Here is a 26,592-nt window from a genome sequence, read left to right as displayed (position 1 = left end):
TATACATATACATAATTTTATTATTTAAGTCCTGCTAAACGTAACAAAGTTTCCAAGCTAATAGATCAGTAATGCTTTGAAAATCCACTTCTTTGTTATCATAAATTTAAATCTTAATATTATCTAAAATACTTTTCAAAATTATAAATGCTTAATCGTGTGAGTAAATCAAAAAAAAAAATCAAGGCACTATGTATATACCAAAGAATCTCCGACAACTTCAGAATTAGGCAAAGGTAAGGCAATACCGCATTCTCTTGGACGTTAGCACCAGATCTGAAAGTACGAAGATTACACACAAGGCACCAACCAGGCTTCATCAGGCACTTGATGGGGAGTATAGGCATCATCGACATAGAATGCAATCTCATTCACTAACCAAATGCTCCAGGACCCATGTAGACAATTTTACATGAAAAGGTCCACTATTTGCTAATTAGCAAGCAACAACGCAAACAATAGAAAAATGTTTTCATCAATATGAAACCCGTCCGATACGAGATGATGTTTTACAAAAGGAAACGAGAGTAGGAGCCTTGGGCATGTTCTCTTCAAGATGTTCACCTTTCCTGATGGCTCGCCTGCAAGACAACCAAACAAAAGGACACACAAACTCACAATGATCTGGATGTGGATTCCTTTCAATCAAATTGAACAACAATATTGGTGTTAAAAACGAGTGCAACCTCCAATTGTAATACAAACATAGGAATTTGCAATGCGGTCACATGATGAGACTTTCAAACACTTGAGTTGTAATCGAGTACAAGTTCAGCAAATGAATCTCGATAATTATTCCAGCAATAGCTCTTTTCAAGTCTATAACTATTTTCATAGCTTTTCAATTTCAATAGCTTTTCAAGTGGCTCAAAAAAAAACCCACCACGTAGTTTCACTATACTTAGCAATAAAGCTATGCCCCAACTTAACTGGGCGTTGCTTATCAATTTGACCTTCCGCATGTTCCAGAACATAGTGAGCTGAAACAAAACAAAAGCAAAGTCTCTTGTGTACATAGTTAGGGAATCAAGTCTACACAATCTCTCTCGACAACAGATATACTCGACCCTCTGCCATCTGCACAAGGGGATTATCGAACTGCTTTTTCACTTTTTCTCACAGGATAGGGCATACCCATTACCCAAGGCCTTTGTCATTTTCTTTGATACTCCTACTCCTCCCTCAACACCTGGCCGATTGCTCTAAAAATTGACACATGAATACAAGACATTATCCTGCACAATCGCTCGGTCTTCGATTTTTCGATTTCGCATCGTGGGGGCTCCCAGGAGCATTAGGCGTACGCCATGAAACTTCAGATCCCTACTCCTCACTTATTTAGCAACCGATTGGCCTGAAACCCAAAAGAGCCCTTCTACTCGAAGGTCCACAGGATCACTCTATCATCTTAGATTTTTTGATTTTGGATCAAGGAGGCTCCCAATAGGGTTCCCCAAAATCAGCAGAATTCTGAACTACAACCTCAACAGATGACCATCAGCTCACTCAGCTCTATTTATTATTAATATTATTATTAAGACAGCACCTTTTTCAAATAAAAAGGGTAAAAAAAAAAACATGAAACTGTAATAAAGTAGAGGACATGCAACTCAGCGCCACGGCCTAAGTACACAGTCAAACAAAGCTCGTCAAACTAAAACGGCACTCGGTAGAGCATATACCTCTGCCAGGCTGAAGAGTTTACATTCTGTATCCACTGATAGGCCGGACCTGGATCCAGACCTGAACCAAAATCTAATCAGCTTGTTGTCACCTACCCAATCCACCAAGTTCAGTCCGAGTCTGACCATAACTTTTTGAGATATTGTGCTATTGTACAGTCGTGGCCAAGAAAATTGGCACCCTTGCACTTTTTTAAAATTATGCACCATTTCTTCCAGAAAATTGATGAAATTAAAAAATATTTTGTTATCCACATGTGTATTTATTTGGTTTGCAGGGGAACAAAACAAAAAATCTGAAAAAATTACTAAATCTTAGCTTATTCCACACGGAAATCCTAAAATGGCCCAGACAATATTATTGGCACCTTTTAGAAGTTCAGAAATAATTAGATTTCAAGCAGGTGATTCTCCTTTACTTTGGAATTGAACTCACCTGTGGTGAGTTGCAGATGCCTGCAACATAAATATCACCCATTCAACCAGTTTGAATGGAGAAAAGGAGTCATTCTGCTGTTTTGTGCCACTGTGTGCACCACAATGAGCATGGAGAAAAATAATAAATATATATGAGCATGGAGAAAAGTTTAAGGCCAATGACACTGTAGCCAAACTCCATGGACATGCCCGCAAGAGAAAACTTGATCAAAGATTGCAGCAAAGGATTGTACGAATGGTGGAGAAGGCTGCCAAACAGATTCATGCTGACCTTCAGACACAAAGTACGACAGTTTCAACTCACACGATCCGTCGCCAACTCAATGAAAGGGGGATCTATGGTAGGAGACCCAGAAGGACCCAGGAGGACCCCACTGCTGAGAGAGAGATATAAGAAAGCCTGACTGGAGTTTTCCAAATCACAAATGAACAAGCCAAAATCCTTCTGGGAGAATGTCCTGTGGACAGATGAGACCAAATTAGAGCTTTTTGGTAAAGCACATCATCTCTATGTTTACCGAAAACAAACTGAAGCCTTCTAAGAAAATAACACCTTCCCTACAGTCAACCATGGAGGAGGTTCAGTGATGCGTTGGGGTTGCTGTGCTGCCTCTGGCACTGGGTGCCTTGACTGTGTGCATGGCATCATGAAATCAGGAGATTACCAAGGCATTTTGGAGCGCAATGTTCAACCCAGTGTCAGAAAGCCAGGTCTCTGTCCAAGGTCATGGGTCTTTCAGCAAGACAATGACCCTAAATACACTTCAAAAAGCACCCAGGAATGGTTCAAGACAAAACGCTGGACTGTTCTGTAGTGGCCAGCAAGGAGTCCAGATCTAAATCCCATTGAACACCTGTGGGGAGATCTGAAAACAGCAGTTGGGAGAAGGCACCCTTCAAATCTGGGAGAACTGGAGCAGTTTGCATGAGAAGAGTGGGCCGAACTGCCAGTCGAGAAGTGTAGGAAGTTCATTCATGGCTATAGGAAGTGCTTGACTGCAGTTATTTTGTGCAAAGGCTGTGCTACCAAATATTAAGTCGAGGGTGTCAATAATTTTGTCAATGCCATTTCTTTTTATCTTCTGATTTAAAAGGATGTATTAAGTTCTGAATCAAAAACAAAGGTTCTGTAATATTAACAGTGTAATAAAGAGTTGTGGAGACCAAATACTTTTGTCAATTTCAACTTCTTTTTAGAGAAAATTGTGAGTTATTTGAAAAAAGTGCTGGAGTGCCAATATTTTGGCCACGACTGTATAATTTTTGGCCCAATCACTCAATGGTGAAGAATCACTTAACAAACAAACAAAAAAATTTTCATCTGGATCTGCATCTTCACCAAAATCAAATAAAGTTGGCATTGTTACACACCCAAAATGTCCAGTCGGTTTTGTCCGAATTCATCCACAACTTTTTGAAATATCCTGCTTACAGAGAGACATACAAACAAAGACAGGGATGAATGGAGGGAACTAGCACACACATGTGCTTCAGACTGATAAAGTATATTGTCAATCAAACACATGCATCCTAACCCAAAGGGGCAGAATTGCATTTGAGTCCGTTTGTTTGTCTTTGTCTGTTTGTCGGCACAGAATAAATATGATTTTCTCTGCAACCGTTGGTCCAATTGACAGGAAAATTTCACGACAGGTGCAACTCCACCTGTAGAATGTTTTAATGATAATTATGATGTCATCGGTCACGTGGTTCGGCCGCCATCTTGGAAAAACCGAAAAACTTGGCAACCTCTATATCTCCGAAAGCGTTGAATAGAAAAAAATTGAGACATGACTCATTGTAAAGAACTCTCCATGTGGAATAACATCTGTGAATGATGTCATAGGTGTTTCCATTATGACATAATTTGACAAGTACAAAACGTCATCCGATCAAGATGAAATTTCTTGAGCATAATCGAGGAATAAATTAGTGGAGAAAAAAAATAATGATGACGTCATCGGTCACGTGGTTCGGCCGCCATATTTGTTTTAACACAAAAGCCTTAAAACCCACTGAAAATACATCCTGGCGAAGGTTTGCAATCTCTGCTCTTTTTCTTGGTTTTTCCCCCCTATTATATTCACTTTTTTCCCCACACCGCAGTACCCTTAGATTTTTAACCCCCGAATCCTGACCCCTCAGTTGAAATACATGATTTGTCATCCTCCCTGACTCCACTCTGGTGGACCCAGTCACCCCACTTATCAGTGCTCTACCCCACTCACCTCAGACTCACTCCCATCCAATATCAACCCTAGTCCCTATCCCTGCTCTCTCTTTTGCTCCAGCGAAGGGTTAAATGCACGAAATGTCAGCTGCTTCTTCTTCCTTCCCACAGCAGTTAGCATATCTCGATCAATGTCCTGTTGATTTCATCCATTGAATATTCAAAATAGGCTGCATCAAAGCCACAAAAAGCAAGTGTTGAAATAGTGAAAAATGTGGATGATTAATGTTTAGGTTTATAGTTAAAAAGGTACTTCCAGCTTAAGATGCAGTTTGTAGTAAGTGGAGCCTGTGAAAGACACAGCAATGCCCACTGCCCACAACTTTTATTTGCAATGCCTGCCCACCACTTGGAATCAGTGATGAGCTGGCATTGTGAACGAGAAAATTGGCTGGTTGACTTGCAGACGGCAGTGTGGGTGCAGTGGGGCAGTCTCCGGTGCCTTTCACAGACTCCACCTACTGCAGAATGAATCTTAATGCAGAAGTACCTTTTTAACTATAAAAATCCAATTTCCCAACTGCCAAAATCCTCATAAGCTGTGCAATGGATTTCCAAATAGGGTGGATGTGTGGCCAGCATCCCCTATTGGTCAGAAACCTCAGCTCCGAGTGTAGTTCAGCACAATGTGTCGGGAATAGGCATAGTTTTAAAATGTTTCCTCGACCTCTGTATCATGTTAAACAAATAGAAAATGAGACTTTCGAAAAGAGGAAGCAAGACAAAGCTTAAAATAAATTCACGACATACAACTTGCACATTTGGAAAATGATGGCAGATTAAAATAAAAAGATCAATTACATCAGCATTGGAACGTGCACACCAAAAATGTAGATATAAAAATCTAAAATCTCAACATAAAGTACGAACTACACAATTGTTTTGGTCTCTGTGTATAATATATCAAGGATAGCCTGTTTGTTGAAAAGTGTATAGGAAGTTTTCGATGAACATGCGCATGGGCAGAAACACACCGAGTTGGTTCGTTTCCGTTTCCAGCAATCAGGGTTGAGTCGTTTCTGCTCCATGGCCAACGCCTTGGCTTCCTGCTCATAGGCAGACTTCTCCTCGTAACGCATGCGCTTCCAGCGATCCCCGAGCATCACGCTGATAGCCCTTCAGATACAAATGAGTGAGTAAGCAGAGAGATACGTCACCTGGGGGGCCTGCTGCATGTGTGACAAGTCCAGCAGCACAACATTATTCTTTTCATGTTATTGCAAAATGATTAATCAACATTGTTATTCCGAGAGCCTGGTGTTGGCTTAGCGGTTAGGGTGCCGGCTTGGGATCCGAGGATCCTGGGTTCGAATCCCGGTCGATCGCTGAATTAACGCCAGGGGGGTTGACTCAGCCTGTCATCCTTCCGAGGTCGGCAAATTGAGTACCAGTTCACTGGCAAATCCCTGTTTGTCGTAAAAAAAAAGGCGACAAAAATGGTTGGCGGCAGGAAGGGCATCCGGCCGTAAAACATTGCTTCAAAAATGGGACCCAAAAAACAACAACCACGGTCCCCGAAAAAGGCCAACCCCCGCTTGCGGGGAAAAATGGCCTCTAAAGGTGGTTTTTTTTTTTATAGTAAGAAATTGCCACCAAACTCCAACATTACGTGAAACTTTTCGTAAATGCCACAACTTCTACTGGCTCAGTGAGATGGTGAAACACCATACCACCAGTGAGATGGTGAAACACCATACCACCAGTGAGATGGTGAAACACCATACCACCTGGCTCTAACATAAACCTGCTTGCCTCCCTCAGTTTCATAAAACCTTCACCAACTGCAATTAATCCAAAGTCGATAATAGTATTGGTCTCTGCTTATCTGCACCAAATAGTTATTTCTCAAAATTATATATATATATTCGCATGTATTACATTATTATCGACATTGGATTAGTTCACACCATTGGTCCTGCAGGGTGGGTGGGTCATGGTGTAGAAAAGTGATCTTTTTCTCAACCATATCAGACATATGTGGCATTTTCACATTCAGCTATGTTGCCGATGGAAGGTAATGAAATTAATTGAGCATACAACTCAGTGCCCCTTAAAAGAAATCGTCTCAAGCATCTGTGCAAAACATAAAATACTTAGTCGCATTAGCATTCACTTCTAATCAGCGGAGGGTAACTTTGCATGAGAAAACCTTGACAGATGTCGGTAAGGTCGGTGACTATTTGTAATGCTATTAATAGCTCACATTACAACATGCACATATTCGACAATGCCAGTATCGATGGAAAAGTAACAGTGAGTCATATTTTGCGCATCACAAAAAGAGTCTAGGAGAGAGAATTCTGAACATCCAGCTGAGATGGATAATGGCGAAGCGTTTAAGATGCAATGCCCTTCACCCTGCTAGACACAATCCTTACGAGAACTCTCACAATTATAATTGGCCAACAGTGCTCATGAAGTGTGGTAGCTGTGGCTTCTCATATATATATATTATATGAGAAGCCACAGCTACCACACTTCATGAGCACTTGAATATGTTAAGTTATATTGGTACCAGACTCAGTGGCATAATGGTTTGAGTGTCTGCTCTGAGTTTGGGAGGTCGTCAATTTGAACCCTTGACTTGATAGAGCACGGCCAAAACGATTAGCAAAGGCTTGCTGGGCCAAATTAGCAAATGGCCTCCTTCTTTCTGTGACATTTGGAAGTTCCGTTTAAGGGAACTCTTCTTGTCATTATTATTATATTGAGCTGGCAAGATGGCCTTGAGGTACACACACTCAACTCTATGCTGTCTAGCCTGGTTTGTACCCCGTCCCAGCTATAAACTGTCATCCCAGTGTTTCACAGGTAGACTGGTAGAGCTATTCATAAATGTGTGTGCCTGCCCTTAAATGGGCGTTAACCCGGGTGTCCTGTCTGCCAGCATTACTTGGTGGACGTAAAAGATCCCACAGTGTACTTCATGAGGAGTAGGCGAGCTATCGCAGGCACCCTGGCCAAATTACTAATTCCTACCATATCTACTGCTGGGAAGACAATGGAAAAACGTCCAATATACCCATGCCAAGAACATGCTTCGGTATCACCGACATACTGAAACAGAGTATGGTACATCAGAATCAGAATTAGAATTATTATATTGTGAAGGATGCTAAAGCAAAGCTAGCCTGGTGTTGGCTTAGCGGTTAGGGTGCCGACTTGGGATCCTAGGATCCTGGGTTTGAATCCCGGTCGATCGCTGAATTAACGCCAGGGGGGTTGACTCAGCTTGTCATCCTTCCAAGGTCAGCAAATCGAGTACCAGCTTGCTGGGATGAATGATCACGGTGTGTACCCCGATTTAGAATAGGTACACCGTATCCCTGCGCATCGTAAGAGGCGACCAAGGGTTGGCGTCAGGAAGGGCATCCGGCCATAAAAACATTGCCTCAAACAGGGAACCATGATTGTCATGGGGCCCGCAAGGCTAACCCCCGCTCTTGCGGGGAAAATGGCCTTAAAACGATCATTCATTCATTAATTCATCCTAAAGCAAAGCAATTCAAGCAGCAGTTCAAGACAACCGGTTGCCAAATATTGAATACCCACCATCTGACCATGAAACAACCACTATATTTATTTCTAGCTGCTAAAACATGGACACAATCAGCAACCCGACTGAGTATCATGCAAACATTTTTGGAAACGCCAGGGGTTCACCTTCTGAGCAACACATAATACAACATATTATTGCAAGATTTCAACATCGAAGGAAGACACTTGCAATAAACTAGAACAGCACTCGGAAGAGAGCATAGACTCACTTAGTGCGTCCTCGAGGCCATAAAACACCATCATTAAATGAACACACCACTATTATAGCACATTCCTATTATGGCTAAAATACCTGTATCATCCATGCACCCTATTATGTCACATACATTGCCATTATCCATAGCTGTATTGATTATTTGGATATTTAACAACCACTTTGTGCATATTAAGGCTAAATTTCGTCAATGAAGATGAATATCCAAACAACCCAAAAATAAAAATTTCAAATTATATTCCCCGTGGCTAGTGGAATGAAGTTTCACAACAATTTGTTAAGCTGATCCAAAGAAGATTTTTTGTTTTTATTTTCAATCCAATATGGGAAACAGTCCACGTGACCGATGACATCATAAATTTAATTTCTCAAACATTGGGTCGTAGATCAGCTATATGAAGTTAGTTTTTTTGGATAAAGATTTTACTTCAACCAATTATGGCTGGAATATCACTTAACCAATGATGTCATTGTTATATCACCCTATAAACAACATGGGGAGTTGACATTTGCCAAGTTTCAATTTTTTTTCGTCGAGTGGTTTTGGAGAAGCTGTCCAATTTTTTTCCCTTTAGGTCAGGTCATGTCAGATTATAGGGCAGGGGGGCAAAAGCCCTATGTGGTCCCGTTAATGTTGAACCACAATCTTTCCACATTCCTCTGGAAAGCATCCACCAGATAGATGGCACTTAGCACTTAGACGGCCTCTTCATCTAGTCCATTCCAAGCACTGGCCACTCAATGAGAGAAATAAACTACTCTCCTCCTGCTACGAGCCGCAGGCTGTCAGTTTCTCTGAATAACCCCAAAGGCGGACATTCCAGCTCAGACCAAGCGGTTCTTTAAGTGAAACATGAAGGTAACCATGAAAGATTCTGTAGAGGGTGGTTAAATCCCCTCAAATTCGTCTATAGTTGAGCAACAAGACAGAGGGAGAGAGAGCGGGAGAGACAGAAAGGGAGAGAGAGAGAGAGAGAGAGAGAGCGAGAGAGCGAGAGAGTGAGCGAGAGAGAGCCAAACCACGTGATATATGATGCCATCATTTTCAAACTGTATGCAGAAATGGTGTTAGATGACATTTGTAAAGTTTTGCATTGATAGGTTAAGCGGTTTCTGAGATATAATTATTTAATATTTTGCTTCAATCCAATATAGCTGCCACACCATGTGACTGATGACGTTTTTGTGATCAATTTTTAATCTCCATGTCTAGTCGATGATGCATGTAAAGTTTTGAGTCGATTGCTTTGGTGGTTTGGGAGAAGATGTTTTTTTTGAGGTTTTTGGTTAAATCCATTCCGGCTGCCAAACCATGTGACCTATGATGTCATAAATTTAATATTTCCAATAAAAATTGGTCATAGATCATGTGCATGCAATTTCAGATTTTTAGGATAAGGCATTCGATGAAAACATTTATGGCTGGTATATCACTTAACCGATGATGTCATTATCATGCTTTTGTTCCCCATTTGGAGTACTTGACAATGTGGCAAGTTTCAAGCTTTTCCATTCAGCAGTTTCTGAGAAATAATTTTGTAATTATCTACGTTTAATCCAAGATGGCTGCCATACCGCGTGACATATAATGTCACAATTATCATTAAAAAAACATTCTAAATGGATATGCTCCTACCATGAAAGTTTTGTCTCAGACATGTGGTTGCTGAGAAAAACGAGGTTTAGCCCGTATAGACGGACGGACAACCCAAAAACATAATGCCTCCGGCCACCTTCGGGGGCAGAGGCATACAATTTTAAGTGAAAATATATAGACGTGGACACAGACACACAGGGTCATTAAAATAATCTCGCAACCACTTCGGGGTGAACCTGACATCAATAACTCAGAATTGGATTAAAACAAACAACTTTACTCCTAATAACTGGTCAAAGGGTCTGTGTACGTTTATGTAAGCATGAGGGCTGGAAGGCGGGGTTTCAAGACTGGAAAAAAAAAAAAGGAAGATGATAAGATGAGAACGGAGGCAAGGGGATTGTGGGAGGAAAGAGGAAATAAGAGAAAGAAGATCTGGATGAGACCAATGACCTAACCTAATACGAGGGAGATTAAACTATACAGGTAGAAAATGCATCACTTCATATATGCAAGAGCAGCTGTGACCAGAGCAAATTAGGAAGCTCTCAGAATCAAACGAGAAAGAAAATTGTCTCATAACAAGAACTGCGTTGACTCAAAGAGAAAGCTGAGAAATATTTCATTTCAATAACTAACAAGCGTTACGCCTCGGTCCCCCGTCGGTGAAGTGATGCGAGTTCACAAAGTGGAAGACGCAAGGCGGCCATCTTGGATTTTGACGTGGCCACCCAATTTGCAATAGCGTTCTCCCTTATGCGTAGATACACCCACACACCAGATTAGAAGTTAGTAGTTCGTTTAGTTTTCAAGATATTTCGCTCACAAGGTTCAGACATACATGGCGGCGGCCATCTTGGATTTTGACGTAGTGACCCAATTTTCAATAGTGTTCTTCCTTATGCGTAGATACACCCACACACCAGATTAGAAGTTAGTAGTTCGTTTATTTTTCAAGATATTTCGCTCACAAGGTTCAGACATATATATGGTGGCGGCCATCTTGGATTTTGACGTGGCGACCCAATTTTCAATAGCGGTCTTCCTTATGCTGATACACACCCACACACCAGATTAGAAGTTGGTACTTCGCTTATTTTTCAAGATATTCCGCTCACAAGGTACAGACATTCATGGCGTCAGACATACATGGCGGCGGCCATCTTGGATTTTGACGTGGGTTGCACCCACACAACAAATTAGAATTCGGCCCTTCGCTTACGCACGCACACACGTACGCACGCACGCACGCCTGCACACACGCACGGACGGGAAAACCATAGTCCCCCTTTCGCTCCGCGGTGTGACGGGGGACAACAAAAAGGAATCTGTGAGGTATCAATGAACTAGAACAGCATTCGTCGATGCTGCGACGTCGACCAATATGCCTCCGCCGACATTATCACATACTCCTACCAAGTTTGATTTCAACCCCTTCAGCTGAATTTTTTTTAAACTTAGTTACTATTTTTCTTTTCTTTTTTAACTACTAAGTATCACATTTTTACCTGACTTGACCTCTGACCCTGAAATCTAATCAGTTCATATTTGCATCATAATATATACTTAAACCAAGTTTGGTCAAATTTTTTTACTGTTTCAGAAGTTAGCTTGGTAATATAATTTTTAACCTAACGGGACCTCTGACCTTTGACCTCTTGACCACATTATCTAATCAGCTTATCTCTTTGCATCATTATACATACTTGTACCAACTTTGACTTAGATCCCTTCAGGTGTTCTTCAGTTATCGCAGTAAAGAAAACCTATAACGGATGCCTGGAAGGACAACCCAAAAACAATGGCCCCGGCAACTTAGTCGGCAGAGAAAAACAAAAACAAAAAAAACAACAGCAGCAACAACAATAATGATAATAGCATAATAATGTTTACATTATTACAAAATAATTGATTTACAAAATACATATTGACAAATTATTACATACAAATTTTTACATACAAATTATTACATACAAATACAAATTATTACAAAATAATAATTGACAAAAAATAATGATAATAGCTGATGATAATTACATCAGCGTCGACGAGTCTGGCATTTCACTCAGGCCAACTGGCACGGTGGTCTTCAAGCAGCCATCAATCATCTGGACTGGTCTCCCATCTCTACTGCCTCTGACATAAATTCTTCCTGGGAATTCTTCCAAAGCAAACTGCTCTCTCTCATGCACAGATTTATCCCATCTCGTCTTCTGTTGTCTTACCCTTCCTCCCGTCCATGGTACACGGAATCTTGTGGTGAGGCTATTGCCCAGAAACAACTTGCTTTCGTCTCCTGGAAAGCAAATCCAATGGAAGGAAATCTCATTTCCTTTCACAAAGCCCAAAACAAGTGTGTGTCCACCCTCAGGAGAGCCAGGAAACAATATCTCTCCGTTCTCAGGACCGAACTCTCTTATCTGTCTCCCTCTTCCAAATCCTGGTGGCGTCTGGTCAAATCTGTTTCTGGTGTTTGTTCCCCCTCCATCCCCTCCCTCACCTCAAATGGCCACACGGCTGACTCCGCGCGTGAAAAAGCTGAATGCCTCAACTCTGTGTTTGCCTCTAAATCTTCTGTCCCAAACCCTTCCCTCTCTGTACCCACCGTACCCAGTCGTACCCAGCTGCTCCTGGACTCTGTGTCCTTTCCTCCTGACAAGGTGGAAAAGTTTCTGTCAACCCTCGACTCGGATTCTGCAACTGGACCTGACGGCATCAGCCCACGGGTCCTAAAATCCTGTTCTTCCGCTCTTTCACTCCCTCTCTCTGTTCTCTTCACCCTCTCTTTTGCTCAAGGTCATCTTCCATCTGCTTGGAAATCTGCCAACATCACCGCTTTGCACAAAAAAGGTGCAAAAACAGATCCCAGCAACTACAGACCAATCAGCCTTCTCCCAATTATCAGCAAAGTCATGGAATCCATCATTGCTTCAGATATGAAATCTTTCCTCTTCTCCAATGGCTTGATCTCTGATCATCAATTTGGTTTCAGACCTGGACACTCTACTCTGGACATGCTGCTTCTGCTTTCTCAACAATGGATGGAGGTCCTCAATGCCAAACAGGAAATTAGAGCAGTCTCCCTTGACATATCACGTGCCTTCGATACGGTCTGGCACCCCGCTCTGCTCACCAAACTCTCCTCTTTTGGTATCAATGGAAATCTCCACGCATGGCTGGCTGGCGGACTTCCTCTCTAGTCGTAGTCAACGTGTGGCCCTGAATGGGTTTCTCTCATCTCCTCTTCCTGTTGAGGCTGGAGTTCCACAAGGCAGTATTCTGGGCCCTGTGCTTTTTCTGGTCTTCATCAATGATCTCTCTGACTCTCTTGAAAATCCTCTGTATCTCTTTGCTGATGACTCTACTCTCTGTCGCTCCATTCTTCATCCCTCAGATCGGCAGTCTGCTGCCTCCTCACTCTCTGCAGACCTGGACAAAATCACAGACTGGGCAAACAAGTGGAACATGTCTTTCAATCCTGACAAATCTCACACTCTTACGATGTCTCTCCGAAAAGACCGACTGGACAACCCTCCCATCCACTTTCGGAATAATCCTCTCCAAGAAGTTCTGTCACTCAAGCTTTTGGGTCTCACTATCTGCCATGATCTTTCCTGGGAAAACCACATTTCAAATCTGGCCTCCAAAGCCAGTCTGGGCATCTCCGTCGTGCAAAGTCCTTCCTTGGCACACCTGAGCTCCTCACCACATACAAGGCTTTCATCCGCAGCTCAATGGAATACTGCTCTCCCCTCTGGGCTGGTGCTCCTGCCTCACACCTAGCTCGTCTTCACGCTGTTGAAACCAAAGCATTCAGAATCATTGGAATCTCCCGCGATGAAGCTAACTCCAAGGGCCTCTCACTCACTCACCGCAGGCAGGTTGGTGGTCTTTCCATCTTCTACCGACTCCTCTCTGGCCTTGCCCCCCCAGCTCTCTCTGGGCTCTGTCCCGCAAATATTCCTACAGGTCGCACAAGATCTGCCTGCAACCCTCTTATGGTCAAACTGCCAAAATCAAGACTCTCTGCTCACCTTCACTCCTTCATTCCTCTCTTCTCCAGCCTCTGGAACAAACTCCCTCACTCTCTTCAATCCCACTCCACCCTCCAGGTCTTTAAAACTGCTGTTCACCACCATCTCTTATCTTCCCCCATCCAAAACCTTGATCTTTTCTACCCCCGCTAATTTCACCCCAATTCCACTTTTTTGAAATACCAACTTCTGTCCTGGAAGTCCTTGGTGTCCTTGGTGTCCTTGTGTTTTATACTTCTCCCTCCCCCCAAGCCCTCTCCCTTCCACACATCTCCCTGCTCTCAAATGTTGTGTTTGTGTGCTTCCCCTTCTCTCCCCATCTTGTTTTCCGCTCCCTCTTTTTGTGTGTTTTGTTTGTCTGGTTGATTTGTTTGTGAAGTAAATGTTAGCTCTTTCACGAGCCTCGATTTAGTATACAAAAAAAAAAAAAAAAAAAAAAAAAAAAATTTAGCAATAGCAACTGGCAATAATAATAAGGTTAATAACATGACCACCCCTGACCATGGGGAGCGGAGCGGGTGTTTCTAATCTATCTATAATTCCAGTAATCTCTGTGTGTGTGTCTGTGTGTCTGTGACCGCTGTTTCTCGACAACCACGGGTCCGATATACTTGAAACTTGCCAGGTATATTGCTGGGGACCTGAGGATGTGCCTTTTCAAGGTTTGAAATTAATCGGACAAGTGGTTCCCAAGGTATGGTCACCGTACTCGCAAGCCGTTCGCTTTGGCTTTGCGAATGGACCAAACCATTTCATGTAAATAGAGGGGGGGGTTCTACCGTACTCGCAAGCCGTTCGCTTTGGCTTTGCGAATGGACCAAACCATTTCATGTAAATAGAGGGGGGGGGGGGTTCTGTGGTCGTTACTGCCACGTGGTTTCAAAGTTTTTTTTTGTTGTTGTTGTTTGCACGCATGTTTTTTTGCACCCACGTACGGGCACGCCCTAGTATCTAAAATTTCTAATATACAGTATATAACCTCATCAACCTCATCTATATATAACCAACCTCATCTCCATCTCATCTGCTCCATCATTTGAACACCTGGCTTTTAAACTCTCTGGTCACACACAGTCAGTCATGGCTGTTGTCTACCGCCCTCCCAAACCACACCCATCATTCCTGTCTGACTTCTCCTACTTTCTGACCCAGCTATGTTCCCTCTCCCCCTCAATCCTCCTCCTTGGTGATTTCAATATCCACATGGACTCCACTGACTCCACGCTAACCACTGACTTCACTGATTTACTCACCTGCTTTAACCTCACTCAACATGTCAACTTTCCTACCCATAACCGTGGTCACATTTTGGACCTTGTCTGCTCTACTGGACTAATTTTGCACCATCTCTCTGGCTCCGACCTCACTCTCTCTGACCACCTAGCCATCACTCTGACCATCAACATCCCCACCCCAGCACCAAGGCATTATCGCACTATCAACTTCCGTAAGCTAAACGCTCTTTCACCTACCTCATTCTCATCGACCCTCTCTGAAAAAATGTCCACTTCTCCCTTCGTTGACCTCCACACCCCTTCTGACCTCACTGACTACTACAACCACACTCTCTCCTCCTGCCTTGACCAACTTTCGCGTATAAAAACCAAAACTGTTTCTTTCACCCATTCTGCTCCCTGGTTTACCCCTGAACTCCGCCTGATGAAAACTCGTGCTCGCCAACTTGAAAGACTCCGCAATAAAACAGGTCTCAGTTCACTCCCAGGCCTACAAGGACCACATACAACACTATAAAGATGCCCTCTCCCGCGCCCGCTCCGCCTACTACTCTCAAATTATCCATTCTGGCTCCGGAAACCCAAAAGCACTCTTCTCTACAATAAACAAACTCCTCAGCCCCCTGAACACCACCACCCAGTCATTCACAATAGACAACTGCATCTCCTTCCTTTCATTCTTCCAACGCAAAATTGAAAACATCTACAACAGCTTGACCACCGCCGCACCCGCTCCCCCTCAAACCACCTGCCCCCCCTTATCCTGCCATCCCCTGTCTCAATTCTCCCCAGTCTCCCCTACTGACCTCTCTGAACTCCTCATCGGAATGAAAACTGCCACCTGCACTCTTGACACCATCCCCTCCGGCTTTGTCAAGGCCTCCCTTCCTGCTCTCTCTCCACTTATCATTGCAACAATAAACTCCTCCCTGTCTACAGGCATCGTCCCACCATCCCTCAAAATTGCTGCTGTTACCCCCATTCTGAAAAATCCTGGACTAAACCCTGACACCCTAAATAACTTCAGACCCATCTCCAACCTACCCTTTCTGTCAAAGGTTTTGGAACGCGCTGTAGCCACTCAACTCAAACATCACCTCTCTGCCAATAACCTGTATGAAACATTCCAATCCGGATTCCGCTCCAACCACAGTACTGAAACTGCTCTCCTCAAAATCACCAACGACCTTCTCCTCTCCTCTGACGCTGGCAACCTCAACATTCTCATCCTCCTCGACCTCAGCGCCGCCTTTGACACCATCGATCACACCATCCTCCTCACCCGACTTGAAACCACCTTTAACATTACCGGCACTGCCCTCTCTTGGATTAAATCATACCTCTCTGACAGACATCAGTTCATCTCCATCAATAACTGCAAATCCCCCACTGCTCCCCTCCCCCAAGGTGTCCCCCAAGGTTCAGTTCTTGGCCCCCTCCTCTTCATCCTTTACCTGTCCCCCCTCGGTCACTTAATCCGCCGTCATGGTCTCCAATTCCACTGCTTCGCCGATGACATCCAGCTTTTCATCTCCACCAAGTCCATCTCCACCGCCACCCACTCTATCCTGACAAACTGCATCACTGAAATAAAATCCTGGCTTCAAATCAACTTCCTCAAACTTAACTGTGATAAATCTGAAATAATCATCATTGGCCCAAAATCGCTCACCAAGTCCACCCATAACTTTGCCCTCAACATCGACGGTTTCCCAGTATCCACCTCCCCTCACATCCGGAATCTTGGCATCATCTTTGACCAAACAAAAAATACACACTAAACAGATTCCTTTGACAAATACACTAAACAGATCACAAAGACAGCCTTCTTTCACCTGAAAAACATCGCCCGTCTCCGTCCATCCCTCTCCTCCGTGGCTGCAGAAACCCTCATCCACGCCTTCATCACTTCCCGTCTGGACTACTGCAATAGCCTCCTTTATGGTTCACCCTCAACAATCACCAATAAACTCCAATACATTCAGAACTCCGCTGCCCGTCTACTCACCCATTCCCGGACCCGTGACCACATCACCCCCGTCCTTTACAAGCTTCACTGGCTCCCCATCTCCCAGAGAATCCAGTACAAAATCCTCCTCTTGACCTACAAAGCCCTCCATAACCTGGCCCCATCCTACCTGGCTGACCTCCTCTCCAGACACACTCCCACCCGCAACCTCCGCTCTGCTGGTACCAACCTCCTGACCCCCCCCCCCATCCGGACCAAATTTAGATCCTGGGGGGACAGGGCCTTCTCCATCGCTGCTCCCACCCTCTGGAACTCGCTACCTCACACCATCAGAGACTCCTCCTCACTCACCACATTCAAAACATCACTCAAGACCCACCTGTTCAACACTGCATTCAACATTTAACCCACAGCATCTAACCCCTGACTATCTCCTCTCCTTCTCCCTCCTTTGTGCTTTGAATATTTCCCTATTGATTCTTCTTTTTTGCAATTGTTTTTATGTTTTGCTATGCATTATGTTTTGCACTCTGTCAAAGCGTCTTTGGGCTTCCTGAAAAGCGCTATATAAAATAAATGCATTATTATTATTATTATAACAAAACAAAAATTTGGATGGAATTTAAAACTCGACAGGAAGAGTGGAATACACACCTGTTATCCTTGCCAGGGTACATGTGTGTGTATTCAACACGGTAGCGCTTCGCAAACAGCATGAAGGCATTCATTGGTCGCTTGTTTCTCGTGGGAGTAGTGGGAGTTGTGGGAGTGGTTGGTGTGCCAAGCGTTATTGTAGTTGTTTGCATCGATTGGTTGGGTAGCGTATCTGGCGCTCCACCAGACTGGGATGCGCGTCGTTGTCGTTGCCGTGCCATACTGCTCAACACGAAAACGGCTGCCGAGTCCACGGGTGTGAAGTCAAAGCTGGGAATACAAAATAGTGTGCAGCAAGGTCGCAACTAACGAGCAATCCAATCTTCTCAAGCTCGACATAGATAAGTTAGCGACATTTAGGATCTCAGTGGAGAAATGATTCTTTCTGCACAGTTAATACTGCAATCCGTTCAACATTGAAAACCCAGCAAAACACAGGAACATGCGGGAAAGATGAAGAGCATATGCAAAACCTGATACAAAGAAATACACTTCCAGGGCATTTCCAGGGTAAACTAAAGGGTATTGTTGTATTATTTTTGTGTTTGTAAATATATTAACAACCAAAGTTGTCCAGGTCTTTTTGGAACTCCCTGCATGTTTTTAAGCAAGGGAAGATGTCATATTTGAGTTACCTCTTGAAGGCATCAAACACTCCAGAGTCGTCTGCGTTATGTGCCTCTGGGTGGCTTGGTGGCAGGCATACATCTCCATCTTCAATCTCCCGACATGGCAAGCCATACTTCATAACTGTCAGGCTAGGCTGGAACGATGACCATCCTACAAGACAAGCACACAAAGTAGTGAGGAAAAGAAACATACATTTCTCCAAACTACTTCCACCTTCCTGATCCCATAAAAATGAACGGCTTTTAAAAAAGAAAAATATTTCCAATGTTTGTACACACAAATCCAGGCAAGTGGAGGAGAGCAAAGAGTGGAGCAAAGACTTATTTTTAAGTAATCAGGACATCAATGGAAAAATCATAGTTTTCCTTACTTTTCATAGAAAGTGGTTTCCATTTCAGATAGGAACGACATGTTAATTTGGCAATCTTACATGCAATGAGTTTCTGAGGAAAATGTTAAATACCTTCCATTTGCATGTGCACGCGCACGCACACCTACAAAAGATGTACTCACAATAGTCCAAGACACCAAAAAGGTAGAATGAGGCATCGATAAGAAGATACATTTACATATTTTATTACTAATTTCATGTACTTGTTTGCATGTAAGAGGGAGAGGGATTGTTGCTATGTTTTGGACTACATTTTGAATGGTGTCTGTGTTTTATTAAATTTTCTTGTTGATCTTAGGCTCACGGAGAAGTTTGTTACATATGCTGGCGAAGAACGCTCTTGCAGACATCATTTCTCCAGAATTATGGATGGGTTTACTTGTAATACCGACACACACCAGCAGTGGTGCTAAATGAAACATGTTCAGAAAGAGAATTTTGAGTGCCCTCACACCTGGAGTCCCTGGGAATTTTTTTTTATTTTTAGAAGTATCAGATATCACACCATTCAATCCAGTGGTTCAGGAGTGCATAGATGTCAGAGTATGCATGGATAATGAATTAGGTAATTACATGTGGGATAAGGAATTAGGTAATTACATGTGCGATAAGGAATTAGGTAATTACATGTGCGATGAAGACATCAGTAATTACATGTGGGATAAGGAATTGGGTAATTACATGTGGGATAAGGAATTGGGTAATTACATGTGGGATAAGGAATTAGGTAATTACATGTGCGATGAAGACATCAGTAATTACGTGTGGGATAAGGAATTAGGTAATTACATGTGGGATAAGGAATTAGGTAATTACATGTAGGATAAGCAATTAGGTAATTACATGTGGGATAAGGAATTGGGTAATTACATGTGGGATAAGGAATTAGGTAATTACATGTGCGATGAAGACATCAGTAATTACATGTGGGATAAGGAATTGGGTAATTACATGTGGGATAAGGAATTAGATAATTATATGTGGGATAATGAATTAGATAATTATATGTGGGATAATTAATTAGGTAATTACATGTATGACAAGGAATTAAGTAATTACATGTGGGATAAGGAATTAGGTAATTACATGTGGGATAAGGAATTAGGTAATTACATGTGGGATAAGGAATTAGGTAATTACATGTGGGATAAGGAATTAGGTAATTACATGTGGGATAAGGAATTAGGTAATTACATGTACGACAAGGAATTAGGTAATTATATGTGGGATAAGGAATTACAAAATTGATTGATCAACACATTACATAGGATTTCAAAATGGGATCTCTGAATCACAAGCTATTTGTTCCCATGGGAACACAAAAAAGGCTCCCACAACTTTCCTCGACTCTTCGTAATCTGTTTCGGATGCTTCCGATGGAACAGTGTGGTGGTGCTACCGAAGCAGTTTCTTAGTAAGGGTTATTCTGGTTCATTTGCCATCGCCTTCCCAGCAGCAGTCAGGATAGGAATTTGTAATTTGTTCAAGATGCCGGTGATAACGCGTCTACTCTTCGTGAAGGACTGTCGGAATTTTAACGCCAACCAATGAATGCTGGCAGACAGGACACCTAGTTTAACGTCCATCGGAGGGACGGTGCACACATTGATGAATCACCCTGCCTGTGAAACACCGGGGTGACAGTTTGTAGTTTGGTCGGGATTCAAACCCAGGCCAGACAGCTCGGAGGTGACTGTGTAATTTGTAGTCAAGGAAAAAAAAAAGCCCTGATATCTAAATTAAAATTAAATTTGTATTTATTCCAGGTTTGCTATTCATTACAAAACATGTTATTACCCAACTTAGATGTACAGTGAAGAGTTATGCAACGTGGATTAATCGGTGGGACATCTTTTAAGAAATATTTCAGGCTGTGCAAAGTAAATTTTTAGGTTCTCAGGTAGTTTTATTTATTTATTTTACAAAACCTGCTGCATCAAAATTCTCTTTTTATAATAAACCTTAACATCAGATGCAAAGACAGGCCTATCACTGAAGTTCAAGTGCAGTTCAAGGTTCTCTTGAATCCATCTTGAACAAATAGTTGTACAATTTTCCCAAAAGGAAATTGGTTCCTTTATTCGATTTATTTGAACGTGTGCATTGTTTAATTACCGCTGGGTTTTAATTACTTTCAAGGTTTTACGAAAGAATAGATAACTGTTTGGACAAATTTATTTTATGATATAACCTTCAAGCTGATACACAAAATAAAAAGAAGCAGGCAGTAAGCAAAATAGACTAACAATTATTAATAAAAAAAATTAAAAAATCAATACCATGGCTGACAGAGCACACCTTTATTTTGAACAAAAAATGGATGGTCGATGGGACAGCGTGCCACGAGCCGCGGCCTGCCGGGTGAGCACACCGTGAAGCACAGCTGCAGCAAAGACAGCCCATTGTAGAGAACCTCCTGCAGACTCATTAGCCTGAGCCCAGAATCGGTGAACCGCAGAACCTATGGAGAAAGCAAGATACGAAGCATCTCATCAGAGGGCTCAGGAACACCTCATTATAAATAATAGTCGATATTAAGATGCAAGTAGTGCAGGAGAAATGCTCGAGCCAAGCTGACTGCTTCCGGCATACAGTGCAAAGCTCTGTAGTGACAGCGAATGTCTTTGCAGCCACTATGGTGGTTACACTATTAAAATAAAATGATGGAAATAATGTTCTGAGGGCTATTCAGGTGGCTTGTGGAAATCTGTGGCACGTTCACTTCTGCATTACAAAGTTTCTGTCCAGGACAGAATGGAAGAATGAAGGTCAAACAACCCGAGTGAAATCTTTCCAGATAATCGCAATAAGCTCGGGTCAGGTCCATGACTGATACTTCAGCCAAAAGCGGGTTCTTGCTAAGGTGCACTGCATTCACACTCGTACAGGAGACATGAGCTTACAAGAATTTCCATTCAACATAAGAAGTGTCCAGACATTCGGAGGAATAAATATACAGCAAACTCCCATGAAGGTGAAGGCCTTTTTCCCTGGACCATTCGCCTAAATGATTACTGGCTTTAACCAACGTGTTGCGAAATAAATAACTTGTTGATTTTCGAAGGCCTTGTACACGTACTACATGCAGTACGTAGTTACATACAGGAAAAGGCCATGTCGCCACGAGACCTTGTGTTAGTTCGCCTTTCTTCCAAACATGTCATATCTTGCTGCATCGATACTTTCAGTGGCATTTTCAATTCACGTTCCGACAATGACTTGCGCAGATATGAGAAAGCATATCTTCAAGGTCTTCGTCAATTGAAGAGAAAATTGCTGCTGTTTCTCGTGTGAAAATTGTTACATCTCAGTCCAGAACACTTGAGGACCAGTGGCCTGCTCAAGCAGAGTGCTTCATGACATGGCACACTCCTCCGTTGGCGAGGCGTACATGATTACATTTTAGATTGTACCGTTCAATCATTTTCGGTGCGCAAGGAAAGAAAATGCTCTCATCTCTGTTCTTATGCCACAGGATAGATGAGTTGTTTTTTAACTGCAGATGTGTCTTCTGCTCATTTCAAGATCATTTTGGAGCAGCTTCTTTGTTCGTATACAGCACAAGGGTGCAGGGTGAAATTGGCTGAGGACACAGCTGTGATGCTGATGCAGTGCCCTCTATAGGTTAGGGCAGGAATTTGGAATTTGTTCAGGGTGCCGGCGATAGTTTCTTTATTCTTTGCGAAGGACACCGTGGGAACTTCAATGTCCACCAGCTAATGCGAGCAGATGGGACTCCATAATGGCGTAATCACGATTGAAACACAAGGAAGAAAATTAAAAAAAAAATCCGAAATCACAAACTTCAAAATACAATTCAACTCTAACTTTGGGGCAAATGAAACAAAACTTTGTTGTTTAAGTTAATTGGTGTAGGAATACACAAATCATTGCAACAAAAAAAAAACATAAATACTCAAAATAAGAATATTGCTGCAAAGAAAAGAGAATAAAATTGAAAAACAAAAAAACAGACAAAGTAACTGAAGCAAAAGACCATTTAAGGAAAATATCAGAGGAAGAATAAATGGAATAAGAAAAAAAAAAAAAAGAGGAAAGGAAAGCTTTGGCTGTGGTTATTGGGGGTGAGGGGAGGAGGGGTCTTTTGTTTTGTTTTGTTTTTATTTATTATTATTTTTATTTTTATTTTATTTTTTTGTTTGTTTTTTTGTATACTGAATCGAGGCTCGTGAAAGAGCTAACATTTACTTCACAAACAAATCAACCAGACAAACAAAATATATAAAAAGAGGGAGTGGAAAACAAGATGGGGAGAGAAGGGGAAGCACACAAACACAACATTTGAGAGCAGGGAGATGTGTGGAAGGGAGAGGGCTTGGGGGGAGGAGGCGTGGGAAGGGGGGGGGGGGGAGGGTGGAGGGAGAAGTATAAAACACAAGGACACCAAGGACTTCCAGGACAGAAGTTGGTATTTCAAAAAAGTGGAATTGGGGTGAAATTAGCAGGGGTAGAAAAGATCAAGGTTTTGGATGGGGGAAGATAAGAGATGGTGGTGAACAGCTGTTTTAAAGACCTGGAGGGTGGAGTGGGATTGAAGAGAGTGAGGGAGTTTGTTCCAGAGGCGGGAGAAAAGAGGAATGAAGGAGTGAAGGTGAGCAGAGAGTCTTGATTTTGGCAGTTTGACCATAAGAGGGTTGCAGGCAGATCTTGTGCGACCTGTAGGAATATTTGCGGGACAGAGCAGAGAGAGCTGGGGGGGCAAGGCCAGAGAGGAGTCGGTAGAAGATGGAAAGACCACCAACCTGCCTGCGGTGAGTGAGTGAGAGGCCCTTGGAGTTAGCTTCATCGCGGGAGATTCCAATGATTCTGAATGCTTTGGTTTCAACAGCGTGAAGACGAGCTAGGTGTGAGGCAGGAGCACCAGCCCAGAGGGGAGAGCAGTATTCCATTGAGCTGTGGATGAAAGCCTTGTATGTGGTGAGGAGCTCAGGTGTGCCAAGGAAGGACTTCGCATGACGGAGGATGCCCAGTCGGCGACTGGCTTTGGAGGCCAGATTTGAAATGTGGTTTTCCCAGGAAAGATCATGGCAGATAGTGAGACCCAAAAGCTTGAGTGACAGAACTTCTTGGAGAGGATTATTCAGAAAGTGGATGGGAGGGTTGTCCAGTCGGTCTTTTCGGAGAGACAACGTAAGAGTGTGAGATTTGTCAGGATTGAAAGACATGTTCCACTTGTTTGCCCAGTCTGTGATTTTGTCCAGGTCTGCAGAGAGTGAGGAGGCAGCAGACTGCCGATCTGAGGGATGAAGAATGGAGCGACAGAGAGTAGAGACATCAGCAAAGAGATACAGAGGATTTTCAAGAGAGTCAGAGAGATCATTGATGAAGACCAGAAAAAGCACAGGGCCCAGAACACTGCCTTGTGGAACTCCAGCCTGAACAGGAAGAGGAGATGAGAGAAACCCATTCAGGGCCACACGTTGACTACGACTAGAGAGGAAGTCCGCCAGCCATGCGTGGAGATTTCCATGGATACCAAAAGAGGAGAGTTTGGTGAGCAGAGCGGGGTGCCAGACCGTATCGAAGGCACGTGATATGTCAAGGGAGACTGCTCTAATTTCCTGTTTGGCATTGAGGACCTCCATCCATTGTTGAGAAAGCAGAAGCAGCATGTCCAGAGTAGAGTGTCCAGGTCTGAAACCAAATTGATGATCAGAGATCAAGCCATTGGAGAAGGGGAAAGATTTCATATCTGAAGCAATGATGGATTCCATGACTTTGCTGATAATTGGGAGAAGGCTGATTGGTCTGTAGTTGCTGGGATCTGTTTTTGCACCTTTTTTGTGCAAAGCGGTGATGTTGGCAGATTTCCAAGCAGATGGAAGATGACCTTGAGCAAAAGAGAGGGTGAAGAGAACAGAGAGAGGGAGTGAAAGAGCGGAAGAACAGGATTTTAGGACCCGTGGGCTGATGCCGTCAGGTCCAGTTGCAGAATCCGAGTCGAGGGTTGACAGAAACTTTTCCACCTTGTCAGGAGGAAAGGACACAGAGTCCAGGGTACGACTGGGTACGGTGGGTACAGAAAGGGATGGGTTTGGGACACAAGATTTAGAGGCAAACACAGAGTTGAGGCATTCAGCTTTTTCACGTGCGGAATCAGCCGTGTGGCCATTTGAGGTGAGGGAGGGGATGGAGGGGGAACAAACACTTTGGCCTTCTCTGATATTTTAGTGGAAGACAAACTGTGCTGCCATGCTCAGCTATGCCCTCTATCAGAGTCCCATCCGCATTTTCAAGGCAAAGCTGCAGTGCCTTGTAATGAAGCAATCCATCTGAAACTTCGAAAGAAAACCCTTCCCACATTGGTCTCATTCCCGCCATAGCATTCCAGGACTGAAGGGATGCCATGGATGGTTGTTACTTTTGGCAGCAGGTCTGAGCAGGAGTATTTTAGATCTTTTTTCTCTTTCTTCATTTCAGCTCTGCAGTCAAGAGTGGGAATTGGCTCTCCTGAGCACCTTTCTCAATGTGGGAGCGGTATGAGTAGTATGGCCCCCAGCAAAATTCAAGGCCTTCACCATCTCTAGCCTTGGTATGAAGCAGGGCAAGATCATTCCCTGCCCTTCTCTCTTCAATAGAAGCTGCTGAAGCTTTCAATAGTTGGCTATCAGAAAAAATGGAGGACCCCTGGGTAATGATTTAGTCTTGCTCTGGTTATTAGAAAGATGGGATATTCTCTGGTTATTAGTAAGATGATAAAGATGGGAAGAAGATATTCTCTTCTTTCAGAAAGATTAGTTTCTTGAAGAGTTGCAGTGTGGGAAGGTTACGGTATGCAGCCTGAATAAAGCTCAGTATGGAACTAATGAGGGCCATTTGAACAAATTTGTTTTTGTCATTCTTCGCCCAAAGATAATTTCATGCAAGGACTGTTCATGCAGGGACTGTTCTTATCAGTATTAGAGGATATCGGCATATCTTTCATGGAGGGAGATCTGGCCTTCCCACTTTAACAGGAGGGACTGTTGCAACATGGAAAGCAAAATATGGAGAAGCGTCCAGGCACTCATATTCAAAGTTTTCACTCATAGCTTTGAGGGTGATCCGGTATGACACGGATGTCGACAGACTGAGCCTCTGTATATATATATATATGGACACAGATGGAGCAAGCAACGATATTGATATGGCTGTAGACATGGATGGACAATATGCAAGCATTGGTGGGCCATGCATTACCATAGACAAAAAGAGCACTTGTACATTGAGGGAGGAATAGTGAGGGAGGTAGCATTACATGGTCGAGGAGCAAGGCAAAGACTGACAAGAACATATTTGGGGCAAATGAAGGTTGGGCTCATCCCTGAACCCAGAAGGGCTCTTACCCTCTGATTGCATGTATTCCTAGGCTAGAAAGTTGTTCTGGGGGTAGTATCAGGCAAGGCCTTGGAGGCATGCTGGTATGATGGATGTATGGCCTACCCACTGGCCTGAAATATCCCAAGGGCGATGTGGGTAGTGCCAATGATCAATCAATCAATGATGGCATACAGCTTTGGTACATGGACAGCACCACAAATCAGTCAAAGCAGGCCCCGCGTTGCAGGAGGCCGATTCACTCCTTGCGTGGTCATATACCTGGCGCATGAAAAGTTGAAAAATGTTTGAAGAAATAATGTGGTTGCACAATGCACACGCTGTGAAATAAATCAATGCCCAAATGTTACCAATTTGCAACTTATAGTCCAGATTGGTTGGGATTGAAAATGTTGAAGAAAAACATAAGGATTTCTTTTTAAACACAAATAATACAAGGAGCTGATACCCTAAGTCCTCTGCCTTTTGGGTGGGATAAGGAATAGATCTCTGCAAAATGAAAGCTAAATCTTTAACGTTTATTTGAAATATCGCATACACAAGCCAAGCTACTGAGATAGTTGCCATGACAACATAATGCAGCCAATCACCGCCGTGATCTAATCAGGATGAGATCATGTCA

At 43.1% G+C, this 26,592-nt stretch overlaps 1 protein-coding gene across 1 annotated transcript; it reads right to left on the bottom strand.

The window, feature by feature from the left end:
- On the bottom strand, nt 1–26,096 carry LOC137436531 (HMG box-containing protein 1). The gene is made up of 6 exons (XM_078769491.1): nt 26,076–26,096; nt 20,931–21,093; nt 18,247–18,391; nt 17,612–17,881; nt 5,325–5,466; nt 1–581 (listed from the first exon to the last, which is right to left on the bottom strand). Exons 2-6 carry the CDS (start codon nt 21,058–21,060, stop codon nt 561–563), a joined length of 708 nt encoding a protein of 235 aa, XP_078625617.1. The 5' UTR covers nt 21,061–21,093; nt 26,076–26,096; the 3' UTR covers nt 1–560.
- Nucleotides 26,097–26,592: the final 496 nt, after the last annotated feature.

Source organism: Myxine glutinosa, unplaced genomic scaffold (genome assembly GCF_964187855.1).
Source record: "Myxine glutinosa unplaced genomic scaffold, kmMyxGlut1.1 SCAFFOLD_2779, whole genome shotgun sequence".
Taxonomy (NCBI): domain Eukaryota; kingdom Metazoa; phylum Chordata; class Myxini; order Myxiniformes; family Myxinidae; genus Myxine; species Myxine glutinosa.
Note: the sequence above shows the minus strand (reverse complement) of the source record. Positions and strands in the feature narration are given on the sequence as shown.

Bases quoted from the DNA above. Each gene is read 5' to 3' on its own strand.
- LOC137436531 (XM_078769491.1), bottom strand. From the start codon at position 21,060: ATGAGTCTGCAGGAGGTTCTCTACAATGGGCTGTCTTTGCTGCAGCTG. The intron at 18,392-20,930 runs GTGTGCTCTGTC...CTTGTCTTGTAG, and splicing joins ATTTTTTGTTCAAAATAAAG to GATGGTCATCGTTCCAGCCT. The intron at 582-5,324 runs GTGTGTTTCTGC...GTTGTCTTGCAG, and splicing joins AACGGAAACGAACCAACTCG to GCGAGCCATCAGGAAAGGTG.